Source organism: Scyliorhinus canicula, chromosome 13 (genome assembly GCF_902713615.1).
Source record: "Scyliorhinus canicula chromosome 13, sScyCan1.1, whole genome shotgun sequence".
Lineage (NCBI taxonomy): Eukaryota > Metazoa > Chordata > Chondrichthyes > Carcharhiniformes > Scyliorhinidae > Scyliorhinus > Scyliorhinus canicula.
This window is the reverse complement of record NC_052158.1, coordinates 29,262,807-29,277,838: the sequence shown is the minus strand read 5'-3', so window position 1 is coordinate 29,277,838 and position 15,032 is coordinate 29,262,807. Positions and strand designations below refer to the sequence as shown.

The following is a 15,032-nucleotide window of genomic DNA, read 5'->3' as shown; positions in this document are numbered from 1 at the left end:
ACGGCACCGAGGACACGGGTTCAATCCTGGCCCCGGGTCACTGCCTGTGTGGAGTTTGCACATTCGCTGGTTAAGTTGATGCAGTCAAACTTTTATCTTGTCGCTGGATTTGTCGGCCTCTGCAGGATCCCTACAGGTCCTAACAAAGGAATATTTTTAAGGCAGAGGAAGTTTCGATTGCACATCATTACGACCCCGTGAGGAGGGGTAGAAAATGGCTTCCCTGGACTACCGCTCCAGGTCTGACTGTAACAGAGGGTAGAGAGAGTTTATAATGCTGGCTGTATTATCTGAATGCTGAAATTTTCCATCCACTCCCGCCAGCAGGATCTCCTGGTCCTGCCGACAGCAACCCTCCACCCCCGCCGAACTTCCCCCCACCCCCATCTCCGCGCCCCCCCCCCCCCACAAGTGAACATGAGCTCCTCAGCGGCAGAGGACACAACCAATGGGTAAACCCATTGAAGGATTTCTGAATTTGTTTATTGTCACGTGTACCGAGGTACAGTGAGAAGTATTTTCCTGCGAGCAGCTCAACGGATCATTAAGTACATGAAAAGAAAAGGAAATAAAAGGAAAAACATAATAGGGCAACACAACTTACACAGTGTAACTACATAAACACCGGCATCGGATGAAGCATACAGGGTGTGGTAGTCGGTATTAGGGTATTACGGTACCCAGGTTGAGGCTGTAAGACCATTGGTGTGGGAGGTACCTGAGACAGTAAGATCATTGGTGAAGCCTACCTGCTGGTTCCGCCCAGTAAGGTGGAGTATAAGAGTCTGTGTCTCCCCAGCAGCTGCATTCTGTACCTGCGCTGCTGGGGGAAACATCTAGTCCAATAAAGCCTTCAATTGTACTCCAATCTCGCTTCGAGAGTTATTGATCGTGCATCAATTTATTGGACTAGATTTTAAAGAATGGAGCTCCGAATCAAGCTGGAGTGTCTGCAACTCAGCCCCCATGCGGGAAAATCAGCGGCAACTTTCAAACACTGGCTGGCGTGCTTCAACGGGTATCTCAGGAAGGCCACGACTACACCCACGGAGGACCAGAAGATGCAAGTTCTCCACTCGAGGGTGAGCCCAGAGATCTATACCCTTATCGAGGATGCGGACAATTTCGAGCCCGCAATGGCCCTGTTAAAAGGACACGACATTCGCCCAGTAAATCAGGTTTACGCCTGACATCTGCTAGCGACAAGGTGACAAATCCCGGGGGAATCGCTGGATGAATTCTACCGTGCGCTTTTGATACTAGGTAGGAACTGCCCGCAAGTTTCAGCCAGTAACCCCACAGAACTTTTAATCCGGGACGCATTCGTTGGAGGTATGCTGTCCTCCCAAATCCGTCAGCGGCTGCTAGAGAAAGAGACACTAGGCCTCAAGGAGGCACGGGGCCTTGCTACCTCCCTGGATATGGCCGCCCATGCGTACATACCCGACTGCAGGGCAGCCCCTTGGGCAGCATGGAATCCGTCCGCTGCTGACCCTGATGCATCACCCATCCCCCCACAAGCTTGTGCCGCGTGGCTACCAGGCAACCCCGGGGGGCCCCACTGTTATTTCTGTGGGCAAGCCAAGCACCCTCGGTAGCGCTGCCCAGCCCGCTCCTCCACCTGCAAAGGGTTCGGCAAAAAGGGCCATTTTGTGACGGTATGCCAGGCCCGGGCGGTCGCCGCCGTTTCCGGAGGAGAACCGCGGCCGCCACCACAACTCTCTCCACAGGCCACGTGCGGGCAGGGGGCACCGCCATCTTCATTTTTCCGAGCCACATGTGGGCCCCGGGTGCCGCCATCTTGTTCCCCAGGGACCACGTGGGGCGTGTGGGCGCCGCCATCTTGGACACCCCCAGCCATGTGCGACCCGTGGGCGCCGCCATCTTGGCTAGACTCTCAGGACCCCGATTCAGATGACCACACACCGCCCGAGGAAAATCTTCAACTTTTACCATGATTCGCCTTAGTGTCCCTGGACCAGTCTCGGCCCCGAACGCTCTCGACCGCGACGACGACCGTGCTCATCAATGGACACAAAACATCCTGCCTGATCGACTCCGGGAGCACAGAAAGCTTCATACACCCCAACACGGTAAGGCGCTGTTCTCTTCCCATCCACCCAGTTAACCAAAGAATCTACCTGGCCTCCGGGTCTCATTCTGTAGAGATCAAGGGGTTCTGCGGAGCTAACCTCACGGTCCAGGGAAGGGAATTAATAAATTTCCGACTCTATGTCCTTCCTCACCTCTGCGCTGCCACGTTCCTCGGGTTAGACTTCCAATGCAACCTCCAGAGCTTAACCTTTAAATTCTGCAGCCCTATACCCCCTCTCACTGTCTGCAGCCTTGCGACCCTCAAGGTCGACCCGCCTTCCCTTTTTGCGAACCTCACCCCAGATTGCAAACCCGTCGCCACCAGGAGCAGACGGTACAGTTCCCAGGACTGGACCTTCATTAGATCAGAAGTCCAGCGGCAACTGAAAGAAGGTATTATCGAGGCTAGCAACAGCCCCTGGAGAGCTCAAGTAGTGGTTGTAAAGACCGGAGGGAAGCACAGGATGGTCATCGCTTATAGTCAGACCATCAACAGGTATAAGCAGCTCGACTCTTACCCTCTCCCCCGCATATCTGATTTGGCCAATCAGATTGCACAATACAAGGTCTTTTCCACGGTGACCTCAAATCCGCTTACCACCAGCTCCCCATCCGCCCGGGCGACCGCAAATACACTGCATTCGAAGCAGTTGGACGGCTCTACCACTTCCTGAGAGTTCACTTCGGTGTCAGAAATGGAGTCTCGGTCTTCCAACGGAAGATGGACCGAATGGTTGACCGGTACGGTTTGCGGGCCACGTTTCCGTACCTCGACAATATCACCATCTGCGGCCACAACCAGCAGGACCACGACACCAACCTCCGAAAATTCCTCCATACCACAAAAATCCTTAATCTCACCTACAACAAGGACAAATGCGTGTTCAGCACCGACCGTCAAGCCATCTTTGGCTACATAGTGCATGATGGAGTTATAGGCCCAGATCCCGAACACATGCGCCTCCTGGTGGAGTTTCCCCTCCCCCACTGTTCCAATGCCCTGAAATGCTGCCTGGGATTTTTTTTCATATTATGCCCAGTGGATCCTCAATTATGCGGACAAGGCCTGCCCACTAATCCAATCCACGGTTTTTCCCCTGTCAGCAGAGGCCTGCCAGGCCTTCATCCGCATAAAAGCAGACATCGCAAAGGCCATGATGCACGCAATCGACGAATCCCTTCCATTCCAAGTCAAGAGCGACGCGTCCGACGTAGCTCTGGTGGCCACTCTCAACCAAGCGGGCAGGCCTTCTTCTCACGCACCCTCCATGCTTCAGAAATCCGTTGTTCCTTCATTGAAAAGGAGGCCCAGGCCATAGTAGAAGCTGTGTGGCACTGGAGTCATTACCTGGCCGGCAGGAGATTCACGCTCCTCACTGACCAACGGTTGGTTGCTTTCATGTTCGATAATGAACAGCGGGGCAAGATAAAGAACGATAAGACCTTACGGTGGAGGATCGAGCTCTCCACCTACAACTATGAGATCTTGTAACGTCCCGGGAAGCTAAACGAGCCTCCTGATGCCCTATCTCGCGGCACATGTGCCAACGCACAAGTGGACCGACTCCAGGCCCTCCATGAGGACCTCTTCCACCCGGGGGTCACTCGATTCTTCCATTTTATCAAGATCCGCAACCTGCCCTATTCCATCGGGGAGGTCAGGACCGCCACCAGGAACTGCCAAATCTGCACGCCGCACTTCTACAGGCCAGAGAAAGCGCACCTGGTAAAAGCTTCCCGTCCTTTGAATGCCTCAGTATGGACTTAAAGGGGCCCTTCCCATCCATCTACTGCAACACGTACTTCCTGAATGTGATTGACGAGTACTCCTGGTTCCCATTCGCCATCCCCTGCCCCGACATGACCGCAGCCACCATCATAAAAGCCCTCCACAGTATCTTTACACTGTTCGGTTTCCCCGCCTACATACACAGCGATAGGGGGTCCTCCTTCTTGAGCGATGAACTGCATCAATTCCTGCTTAGCAAGGGCATTGCCTCGAGCAGGATGACCATTTATAACCCCCGGGGAAACGGGCAGGAAAAGAGGGAGAATGGAATGGTCTGGAAGACTGTCCTACTGGCCCTACGGTCCAGACGTCTCCCAGTCTCCTGCTGGCAGGAGGTCCTCCCCGATGCACTCAACTCCATCCGCTCACTGCTGTGTACCACGACAAACAAAACACCTCATGAACGTCTCCTTGTCTTCCCCACTAAGTCCTCCTCCGGGACCTCGCTTCCAACCTGGCTGGCAGCTCCTGGGCCCATCCTGCTCCGCAAACACGTGCGGGCGCACAAGTCGGACCCATTGGTTGAGAGGGTCCACCTCCTTCACGCTGACCCTCAGTACGCCTACGTGGCGTACCCCGACGGCCAACAGGATACGGTCTCCCTGCGGGACCTGGCGCCCGCTGGATCCCCACCCACACCCCCCCACCTACCCCACCCTCCAACCCACCGGCGCACTCCATGGCCGCCCCCTTCCCAGGTGGATCAGTTCTTCACTGGTCCCATCTAGGGGTGATGAAGCTACCGAAGAAGCCAAAGTCACGCTCCCGGAGTCACGGATGCCCGAGCCAGCGCCTGCATCACCGCCGAAACTGCGACATTCACAGAGGAAGACCAGGGCCCCCGATCGACTAACTGCTTCATTTTGATATGTACATGTCACTAAATACTGTAAATAGTTGTGGCATGTAACAAGACAAAACACTGTACCACCGATGGGTACCACCATAATCTCAACCTCTACCACTGTATAACACAAGACCACTACCCCCGCCGGGCTCTTTTCTAAACAGGGTAGTCGGTATTAGGGGTATTACAGTACCCAGGTTGAGGCTGTAAGACCATTGGTGTGGGAGGTACCGAGACAACAATATCATTGGTGAAGCCTGCCTGCTGGTTCTGCCCAGTAATGCGGAGTATAAGAGTCTGTGTCTCCCTAGCTGCTGCATTCTGTACCTGCGCTGCTCGGGGAAACATCTAGTCCAATAAAGCCTTCAATTGTACTCCAATCTCGCTTCGAGATTTATTGATCGTGCATTACAGGGTGTAGTGTTAATGAGGTCAGTGCATAAGAGGGTCGTTTAGGAGTCTGGTAACAGCGGGGAAGAAGCTGTTTTTGAGTCTGTTCGAGCGTGTTCTCAGACTTGTGTATCTCCTGCCCGATGGAAAAAGTTGGAAGAGTGAGTAAGCCGGGTGGGAAGGGTCTTTGATCATGCTGCCCGCTTTCCCAGGCAGCGGGAGGTATAGATAGAGTCAATGGATGTGAGGCAGGTTCGTGTGATGGACTGGGCAATGTTCACGACTCTCAGACGTTTCTTGCGGTCCTGGGCCGAGCAGTTGCCATACCAGGCTGTGATGCAGCCACATAGGATGCTTCTATGGTGCATCTGTAAAAATTGGCAAGAGTTAATGTGGGCATGCCGAATTACCTAAGTTTCCAGAGGAAGTAGAGGCGCTGTTGTGCTTTCTTGGTGGTAGCGTCGACGTGGGTGGACCAGGACAGATTTTTGGAGATGTGTACCCCTTGGAATTTGAAACTCCCCTCGGAATTTGAAACTGTTAACCATCTCCACCTCGGCCCCGTTGATGCTAACAGGGGTGTGTACAGTACTTTGCTTCCTGAAGTCAGTGGTGGGATCGGGCACTGCTTGCCAATGACGAGCCACCTCCTCCGCCACAAAACACAGCATGGTGGCAGGGGGTGGAATATCCCCCATGTCTGCACTTAGCCCTTTAAATGCTGATTGCAAAGAAACCAGCCTGGTAGGGGTTCTTGAGTTATTAACACAAAAACATCAGTTTTATATTGTGCTAAAAAAAGCCACCCAGGTAAAAATGTGAAGATATTGATATACCTTTGCAACACACACGCGAGCATGCAGAATTACAAGTTGAGAGTGGGAGATTATTTTCAGCCAAATTACAACTCAATGTCAAAAGGTAAATATAGATAGTTCGCTCCTTATGAGCCCTTTCCTGGTTTTGTGGCCGAAACAGGCATTTTTCACGGTGCCCCTGAAAATTCAGTGGAGTTGAAGCCCCCTTCAATTTCTGGGGACAGTCCTTTTATAAATGTTATTTAGTTTTTCCGAAAGTTGTTGATAGTGCACCTGAGCTCTTTTAGAATGTAACAAGCAGGGTGGATAAAGTGATACATGTAGATGTAATGGACTTAGATTTACAAAAGCGGGATGGCGTGGCGGCACAGTGGTTAGCACTACTACATCACGGTACCGAGGTCTAAGTTTCATTCCTGGCCCCAGGTCACTGTCCGTGTGGAGTTTGCGTATTCTCCCAGTGTCTGCCTGGGTGTCACTCCCACAACCTAAAGATGTGCAGGTCGGTCGATTGGCCACACTAAATTGCCCCTTGGTTGGAAGAAAAAGAATTGGGTGCTCTAAGTACATAAAATATAACAATAAAAAATTTTTTTAAAGGTTTACGAAAACCATTTAGTAAGGCGCCACATAAAGGTTCACGACATAAGCTTTTGGGGCTTGAGGGGGAAAGCAGGGGGTGATGTTTGGTGGGGGAGAGGGCAAATGGCCTACTCCGGCTACCATTACTGCTCTGTCCCTTATCCACCTGTGTTTTCTTGTTCCATATTCAGGCTTTTAAAGCCGAAAGATAGTATCAGCGAATCACTGCTCTCTGAATCATTTCAGCTCTCCCTAATTTTGTTCTCACGTTTGGTTAACGCCCTAATTGGGAACCTTCCTATTTGCCTGTCTTGAAATTTGGAAGAATGAGGGGGGTCTTATAGAAATATATAAAATTATGAAGGGAATAGATAGGATAGAAACAGGGAGGTTGTTTCCACTGGTGGGTGAAATGAGAACGAAGGGGGCATTGCCTCAAAAAAGGGGGAGCAAATTTAAGACTGAGTTGAGGAGGAACTTCTTCATCCAAAGGGTTGTGAATCTGTGGAATTTCCTGCCCGGTGAAGCAGTTGAGGCTACCTCGTTAAATGTTTTTAAGGCAAAGGTAGGTAGATTTTTGAACAGTAAAGCAATAAAAGGTTATGGTGAGCGGGCGGGGAAGTGGAGCTGAGTCCACAAAAAGATCAGCCATGATCTTATTGAATGGTGGAGCAGGCTCGAGGGGCCAGATGGCCAACTCCTGATCCTCGTTCTTATGTTCTTATGTCTTATGATTTTTTTAAAGTCAAACATGCTTGAAGCATTATTGCTCTTGTGAGGCTTAATTTTATATTGAATTTATTACAGGTCAGCCATTTGAAACAGCACAGATTATGAGATCTGCAGTCAGCAATATCATCTGTTCCATCATATTTGGACAACGCTTTGATTATGAGGATGAGTTATTTATCAGTTTAACAACATTGGTGGATGAGGCTACCAGACTAGCTGGAACGGCTCCAATACATGTAATTATCTTTGTATGTTACTGTGATAAGGTTGCAGGTTTGAGTGCATGACAACTTCCTCATCTCACTGTAATAGGCCGAGGGAAGGATTTTCTAGCTCGGAGCCCCTGGCCTACATTCCGGCAGCAGAGGTGGTCCACCATTGGCCAGTGGCGGGATCTTCCCGTCCTGCCGATGTCTGCCAGATTTTGTCTGTCCCGCATCGATTCTATGGTAGGGAACGTGTCCCCCGAGTGGGGGGGCTGTGGTCACCATCAGCAGGATTGGAAGATCCCGTCGCCGGTAATGAACAGAAAATGTTGGTGTGCGGCCAGGATTCTCCAATCTTGTCCATTGCTGCCCCGCCACAAATGTGACTCTCAGCAGGACCAGAGAATGCCGGCCGCCAGTGACGTCGGAGAATCCCGGTCCAAATGTTGCAAACTGACAGACACTTGTGTGGATTAAATCCGAGTATAAACACTGTTGGCAGGATTCTCCGATTCCCCCAGCTGCACGTTTTTCGGCGGCGCCCTATTTACTGGAAAAGGGATTCTCTCTTCCTGTTGTTTGTCAATGTGATTTCCCAATGAAGCCCACCCCACCCCCTCCCATTCCGCCTGGAAATCTGCGAGCAGGGGTGATCTGCCAGCGGGAAAAGTGAATCTCAACGTCCAGAAAATTGCGACCAATGTCACTTTTACCAGACTTCACTCTGATATTTGTCCACGGGTTTCAGTCTAAGCCAGGGAGAACCAGAAAACCATTGTGATTTGCTGCATAATAACAGTTTTTAGCTGTGATTCCTCCCTCATGGAAAAACTCCAATAGAAATTCAATTCAAATGCTGGTGCCTTTCTTATCTAAGTTAATGGATGGAACGTACGAGGATTCTGAAACATGCCCCCTTCTCCTTTCAATAATTTTGCTCCATTTTAACCCTGCCTGGTACCAATATGGTGACTTTTCTCCTCCATTTTGATCCATTTGTCGATCCAAAAGACAATGTTGGCCTCACACAACCTTCTCTCGCACCCCCACTACCCCACTGGAACATCTGTCACTTATTCTTAAGATTTGATTCCGTTGAGCATTGACCTTTCACTTCCCATTGACACAGTTTGCTGTCTTACCTTTTATGCCAGTCAGTGCCTCCGCTAGTCCTTCACACTGCCATTAACACTTTGATGCACTATCAATTACCACAAAGACGAGAGTAGTGGAATAATCGAGGCTTTATTGAGAAAGATGTGGTGCCTCCTGTAGCTGGAACCAGAATGGCTGCAGCACAGGCGAGCACACACATTTATACGCCACCTACTGGGCAGAGCCAGCAGGCAAGGATTTACCCATGTACCTCTACTATATGGGTAGTGCCGTAATACATGTAATATACTACTAGTGGTGACTATCACATTCACCCCCTGTTAAAAAAAGAGTCTGGCGAGGGTGGTGGAAAACATTACAAGTTAAGTCTGTCGGGGGTCTTGACCCTCTCTGCGATCACCTCAGTCCTGGTGGTGATGTGGGTGCCAACTTGGTCACCTGCGACGCCGGGAGCGTGTTGTCCTCATCTTCGTCACCCCTGAGTGGAACCAGTGGGAGGACGGATCCTACTGGGGCGGGGCAGCAGTGAGGTTCGCTGGAGGGAGGGTGAGTGGCGCAGGGGTGAATGAGGCAACCGGCGGGGGGGGGGGGGGGGGGGGGGTTGTCAGGTCGGGGGTCGTGGGTGGGGATCCAGCAGGTGCCAGGTCCCGGAGGGAGAATGTGTCCTGGCGCCCGTCGGGATGTGCCACATAGGTGTACTGCGGATTCGCATGTAGGAGGTGGACTTTTTCGACCAAAGTGTCTGACTTATGGGTCCGCATATTCTTCCGAAGGAGGACGGGTCCAGGAACTGTCAGCCATGTTGAGAGCGAGACCCCGGAGGTGGACTTCCGTAGTGGGGTGGATGAAGCTCTCTGTGGTCAAAAAGGTAGGTCGTCTCGTGCCCATCGATCTTCACCGTCATCATCGTGGTCACAAGGTTGCAGTGCCGGGACTGATCCAGGGTGATAGAGGTGAGCTGCGGTAGGTGCTGGGAGGTCCCGGGCTGGTCAGCAGTGGTGGAGGTTGCGGCAGGCGATGAACGGCCAGACGAGCAGAGGTCCTGAGGCGCCGTCCAAAATGGCGGTGAAGATGGCGGCACCCACGGGCCGCACGTGGCTTGCGGAGGGGAAAATGGCGGCACCCCTGGGTCGCAAATGGGCAGTGTAGGACTGCTGGGTCTGGAAACAGCGGCGACCGACCGGGCCTGGCAAACAGAAACAAAGTGTTCCTTCTTCCCACAGCCGTTGCAGGTCGTGCTCCACCGGGCAGCGCTGCCTGGGGTGTTTGTTTTGCCCACAAAAATAGCACTTGGGTGCCCCGGAGTTGACTGGCTGCCACGCGGCGCAGGCTTGTGGTGAGCTGGAGTTGGCAGTTGGTGGGGCCCACGTTTCCCACGTAGAGGCCACTTCTAACAAATTAGCAAGCTGCCTAGTTCCTGCATGGTCAAGCGTACCCGCTTCCTGTAGCCGCTGGCAGACGTACGCAGACTTCATGCCCGTAACGAAAGCGTCTTGAACTAAACGTTTGGTGTGCTGGACTGCCAAAACTGTGAATGGAGGACTTGGAGCTTCTGCGAGTCCGAGGGTTCCTCAGTCGGTGTTCGGAGGTAGCTTTCTAAGCAGGCTAGCCAGTGCTGAAAGGCAGACGTAGCGTTGGCTGCTTGAGGGCTCAGCTGCAGGCGATCGGACTTGATGCGGAGATCCATCGTTTGAAAAAAATCTTGCTCAATAAATTAATGCACCATCAATTACCACAAAGACGAGAGGAGTGGAATAATCGAGGCTTTATTGAGCAAGATGTGGTCCCTCCTGTAGCTGGAACCAGAATGGCTGCAGCACCGGCGAGCACACACATTGATACGCCGCCTACTGGGCGGAGCCAGCCGTCAGGGATTTACCCATGTACCTCTACTATACGGGCAGTGCCGTAATACATGTAATATACTACTAGTGGTGACTACCACACACTTCCTCTGACCTGTGCCCGACACATATTTGTTGCAATTTACCCTGAGTGTCCACCTATCAGTGACCTTCTAATCTGCTCCACCCGTTCTACCCCCTCTTATACAGTATAAAATCCATCAGGTTTCTTCCTCTCTGTAGCTCTAAAGACGTCGTACGGACTCAAATCATTAACTCCCTCTCTCAGCACAGATGCTGCCAGACCTCCTGAGCTTTTCCAGCATCTGTTTTTATTTCCGATTTCCAGCATCTGCAGTATTTTGCTTTTTCTATAGAAAGGAGGTGGGTCCCATTTTACATCCTGTTAGATTGCTGGTGTCAGTGTAAAACAGGTGCTATCAGTTAGGCCAGTCGTTATACATTTTGCCAAAGGTTACAAATGCCTTTGATGGAAAGGAAATTCGGTTGTGAGGGGCCGAAGGGCCGGCCGTTCCGTTAGCCCCCAACTAACATCACTGAAAGTCACCAGCTCTGTGCATTGAACATGAGTAAAACCCATCACTAATTAACTGAAGACTTGAACTTGCTGTCTTTCTTTCCTCCAATGCAGCTGTACAATTCTTATCCATTTCTGGGATTCCTGATTCCGGGTCACAGGAAAATCATGGAAAATCGAGACAAGATGCATGCCATCTTTAATGATTTCTTCAAAGCAGCCAAAGAAACCTTGAGTGAGAACAGCATCCAGTCGTTCAGTGAAGCATTAATCATGAAATACCAACAGGTAGAGTGACTCGCATTTCCAGCAGTGGCGGCAAAATCGTTTTCTCGATAATACAGGAAACAGTCCAAAGGTGTGAAGGTTAAGCGGATTGGCCATCCTAAATTGCACCTTAGTGCCCCAAGATGAGGGCCATGATGTGGAGATGCCGGCGTTGGACTGGGGTGAGCACAGTAAGAAGTCTTACAACACCAGGTTAAAGTCCAACAGGTTTGTTTCAAACACAGATGAGGGGTTATGGGGTTACGGGGCGAGTGCAAGGGAGGCCCAGGGCTGAGGTGCTCTTTCAGAGGGCTGGTGCAGACATGGTGGGCCAAATGGCCTCCTTCTGTACTGGGGAATTCTACGGTTCTTCTTCTCTGCAGACTTTTAACCTGTGTTGAGTATCTTTTTTTAATTCTTCCATGGGATATAGGTGTAGCTGACAAAGCCAGCGTTTGTTGCCAATTCCTAATTGCCCTTGACCTGACTGGCTTGCTCAACCATTTCATTTCAGACGGGCAGTTAAGCATCAGCCACGTTGCTGTGGGTCTGTGAGTCACATATAGGCCGGTCCAGGTAAGGACGGCAGAGTCCGTTCCCCAAAAGAACTTCAGTAAACTCGAGGGGCTTTTCACACAAAGAAAGCTTCACAGTTGCCATAACTGAGGCTGGATTTCAATCCCAGATTTAATGATTCCACCAGCTTCCAGCTGTCTTGGGTTTTGAACTGATGTCTAAAAAGGATTAGCCTGGGCCTCTGCAATACAAGTCCAGTCACATTACTATTATGCCACCATTTCCCATTAAATCATATCAGACAACCCTAATATTCGGAATTTTCTGGTCACTCCCACCTAAGACCCAAAATTCCTAAAATTTGGCCCATTCAAATTTTCTGTCCCAACTACGACGATTCCCACAGCTGGCGGGACCAAAACCTTTATCCTCTTTTCTCCCTCAATGTGCTAATTGCTGAATATTCTGAAAAATGTAAAGTGAAATTGCAGATTAACACTGATGTTGTGCGAGTTTTGATCTTGCAAATTAAACCCTGAAAAGACGTAGGGTGTGATTCCCCCAAAAGGGAACAAAGTCCCCGAGGAAGCGTGTTTAGCCGCGTGTTTCCCAGCACTCGCAGTGCCAAGAAGCACATGGGTATTCAACACAACTCACATTGAATAAGGGGCCTGAACGGGGAGCGCGGCCGACGCCGCACACAGCTCAGTTTTGTACAGTGGGGAGTTCAGCTCGAGTCCAGCCTGAGGCACCCCCACCCTCAACACCCACGCCGAGCAATCCTGGACCAATTGCACATGCACATAATAGTATGGCACTTTGGCAGTGCCACCTGCGCATCTTGGCAGTGCCCCTCCCAGCTGGCAGTGCCACCTGGGCATCTTGGCAGCAACAGGCTTGCCAGCTTGGCATTGCCAGGGTACCCTGGAGGCACCAGCAGTGTCAGGGCACCACCCTGCCAAACGGCAAGCAACTGGGGGCCTCTGATCCCCTGGGACACCCCCACGAATGCAGTTGCACCTGGTCCTATTTGTGGGGACCAGTGTTGAATGGCGCTCACCTGAGGTCTCTCAGGTGAAGTGGTTGAATCCCAAAGCCTCAGGTACCTCAGGAATCTGCACATTAGAGTGAGACTTACTGCCTTGCCCGAACATGCAGTTTTGCTAAAGGGTGATCCTATTGTGGGCGGGATTCACATTGCAATGTGTCGCAAGATCGCATTGAATCTCGTGAGGCGTTGCGAGCCAGGTAGATCCCAGGAGCGCGTTCTCCCGCCTTTCAACAGCCATGCTTTACGAGCGAGCTGTGTTTCCGGCACAGTGTGGCCATTGAAAGCCGGGATCTACCTGGCTTGCAACGGCTCTCGAGATACAACGCGCGTGGCGAGCTGCTTTTCCGGCACAACGAGGCTATGATCGAGCCCTTAGAATCTCTACAGTGCAGAAGAATGACACGCGGCCCATCGGGTCTACATCGACCCTCCAAAAGAGAACCCTAACCTAGACCCACTCCGCCACCCTATCCCCATAAACCTACCTGAGCTACGCATCCCTGCGCAATCAGGGGCAATTTTATCATGGGCAACTAACCTAACCTGCATATGTTTGGACTGTAGAAGGAAACCAGGGCACCCAGAGGAAACACACGCAGACACGGGGAGAACGTGCAAACTCCATACAGTCAACCGAGGTTGGAATTGAACCCAGGTCCCTAGAAATGAAATTAAATGAAATGAAAATGAAATTAAATGAAATGAAAATGAAATTAGATGAAATTGTGCTGTGAGGTAGCAGTGCTAACCACTGTGCTACCATGGAAATCCCATCATAAAGTTGTTGAAAATACTTTATTTTATGGCAAACCTTAGGTTAAATATTATTTTTTCTTTAAACTTACTGTGAAATTACACCTGGATTATTGTGCTTCCTGCATTGGATGCCATTTCTACTCTCATTTTGACTGGGATGTTCAGCTCTTTAAGACAAATCTATGGATCTCTTTGCTGCAGAGATATGTGGAGTCCAAATCACCAAGTGTTTTTAAGATAGAGATAGATAGGCTCTTGATTAATAAGTGGATTGGGAGGTACTTCCGGTGGCAGCATGTAAGTGGAAGTCGCACGTTGGGCAGAGGAGGCGATGGCCCCGGTGAAGGCGGCAGTGTTGAAGACATTAGTCGAGGTACGGGAGCAAGGAGAGAAGGTGAAGGGGGTGGAGGAAGCTCTGTCACAACATAGTGACCAGTTCACCTTGATAGCTGCGGAGGGTGGTGGAGGCCAACAAAGGACTGAGAGCCAAGGGTTAGGACCTGGAGAACAGGTCGAGGCGGCAGAATTTAAGAATTGTGGGTTTGCCCGAAGCGGTGGAGAGCCTAAGGCTAACTGAGACTTCACTAAGATGTTGGTGGAGTTATTGGGGGAGGGGGAAGAACCCTCCCTGTATGAACTGGACAGGGCTCATCGGTCACCGAAGAGAAATGAGCCACCAATGGTGGTCATAATTTGTTTTCACAAATTCCATGTCAAGGAGAAGGTCCTGATTTGGGCGAAACAAATGTGCGAGGTGCAGTGGGAGCTGGTATTCGTATATACCAGGACTCAACTGTGGAGCTGGTGGGAAGGCGGGCAGCCGGGTGAAAGGGGCACTCCACAGTAATGGTGTGAGGTTCAGCGTGGTCTACCTGGTGAAGCTGAGGGCGACCTATAACTCGAGGGACTTCTACTTTGGGACGGTGGAGGTAGCGGAGCCGTTCGTGAAGGTGGAAATATGGATTAAAATGAGAGTTGCGACTGGGTTTGGATGTGGTTCTGGAGAATGGGGTTCCCAGAGGCTGGGATGGAGAATATGGGGTTGTAAGGGAACCGGAGATTTTTCAATAAGATTGGGAAGGTGATCGAAGAATATGACTTAGACTTAGAACAGTACAGCACAGAACAGGCCCTTCGGCCCTCAATGTTGTGCCGAGCCATGATCACCCTACTCAAACCCACGTATCCACTCTGTACCCGTAACCCAACAACCCCCCCCTTAACCTTACTTTTTTTTATTAGGACACTACGGGCAATTTAGCATGGCCAATCCACCTAACCCGCACATCTTTGGACTGTGGGAGGAAACCGGAGCACCCGGAGGAAACCCACGCACACAGGGGGAGGACGTGCAGACTCCACACAGACAGTGACCCAGCCGGGAATCAAACCTGGGACCCTGGAGCTGTGAAGCATTTATGCTAACCACCATGCTACCCTGCTGCCCAATATGTGGGATTTAATTGAACAGGGGACGTTTCACAGT

At 51.1% G+C, this 15,032-nt stretch overlaps 1 protein-coding gene across 1 annotated transcript in view; it reads left to right on the top strand.

The window, feature by feature from the left end:
• LOC119976229 (cytochrome P450 2K1-like) overlaps positions 1 to 15,032 on the top strand; it is a 58,200-nt gene that overhangs the window by 21,168 nt on the left and 22,000 nt on the right. The window contains exons 4-5 of the mRNA XM_038816575.1: positions 7,328 to 7,488; positions 11,071 to 11,244. Of these exons, the coding sequence (XP_038672503.1) occupies positions 7,328 to 7,488; positions 11,071 to 11,244 (335 nt within the window). The remainder of the gene's footprint in view (positions 1 to 7,327; positions 7,489 to 11,070; positions 11,245 to 15,032) is intronic.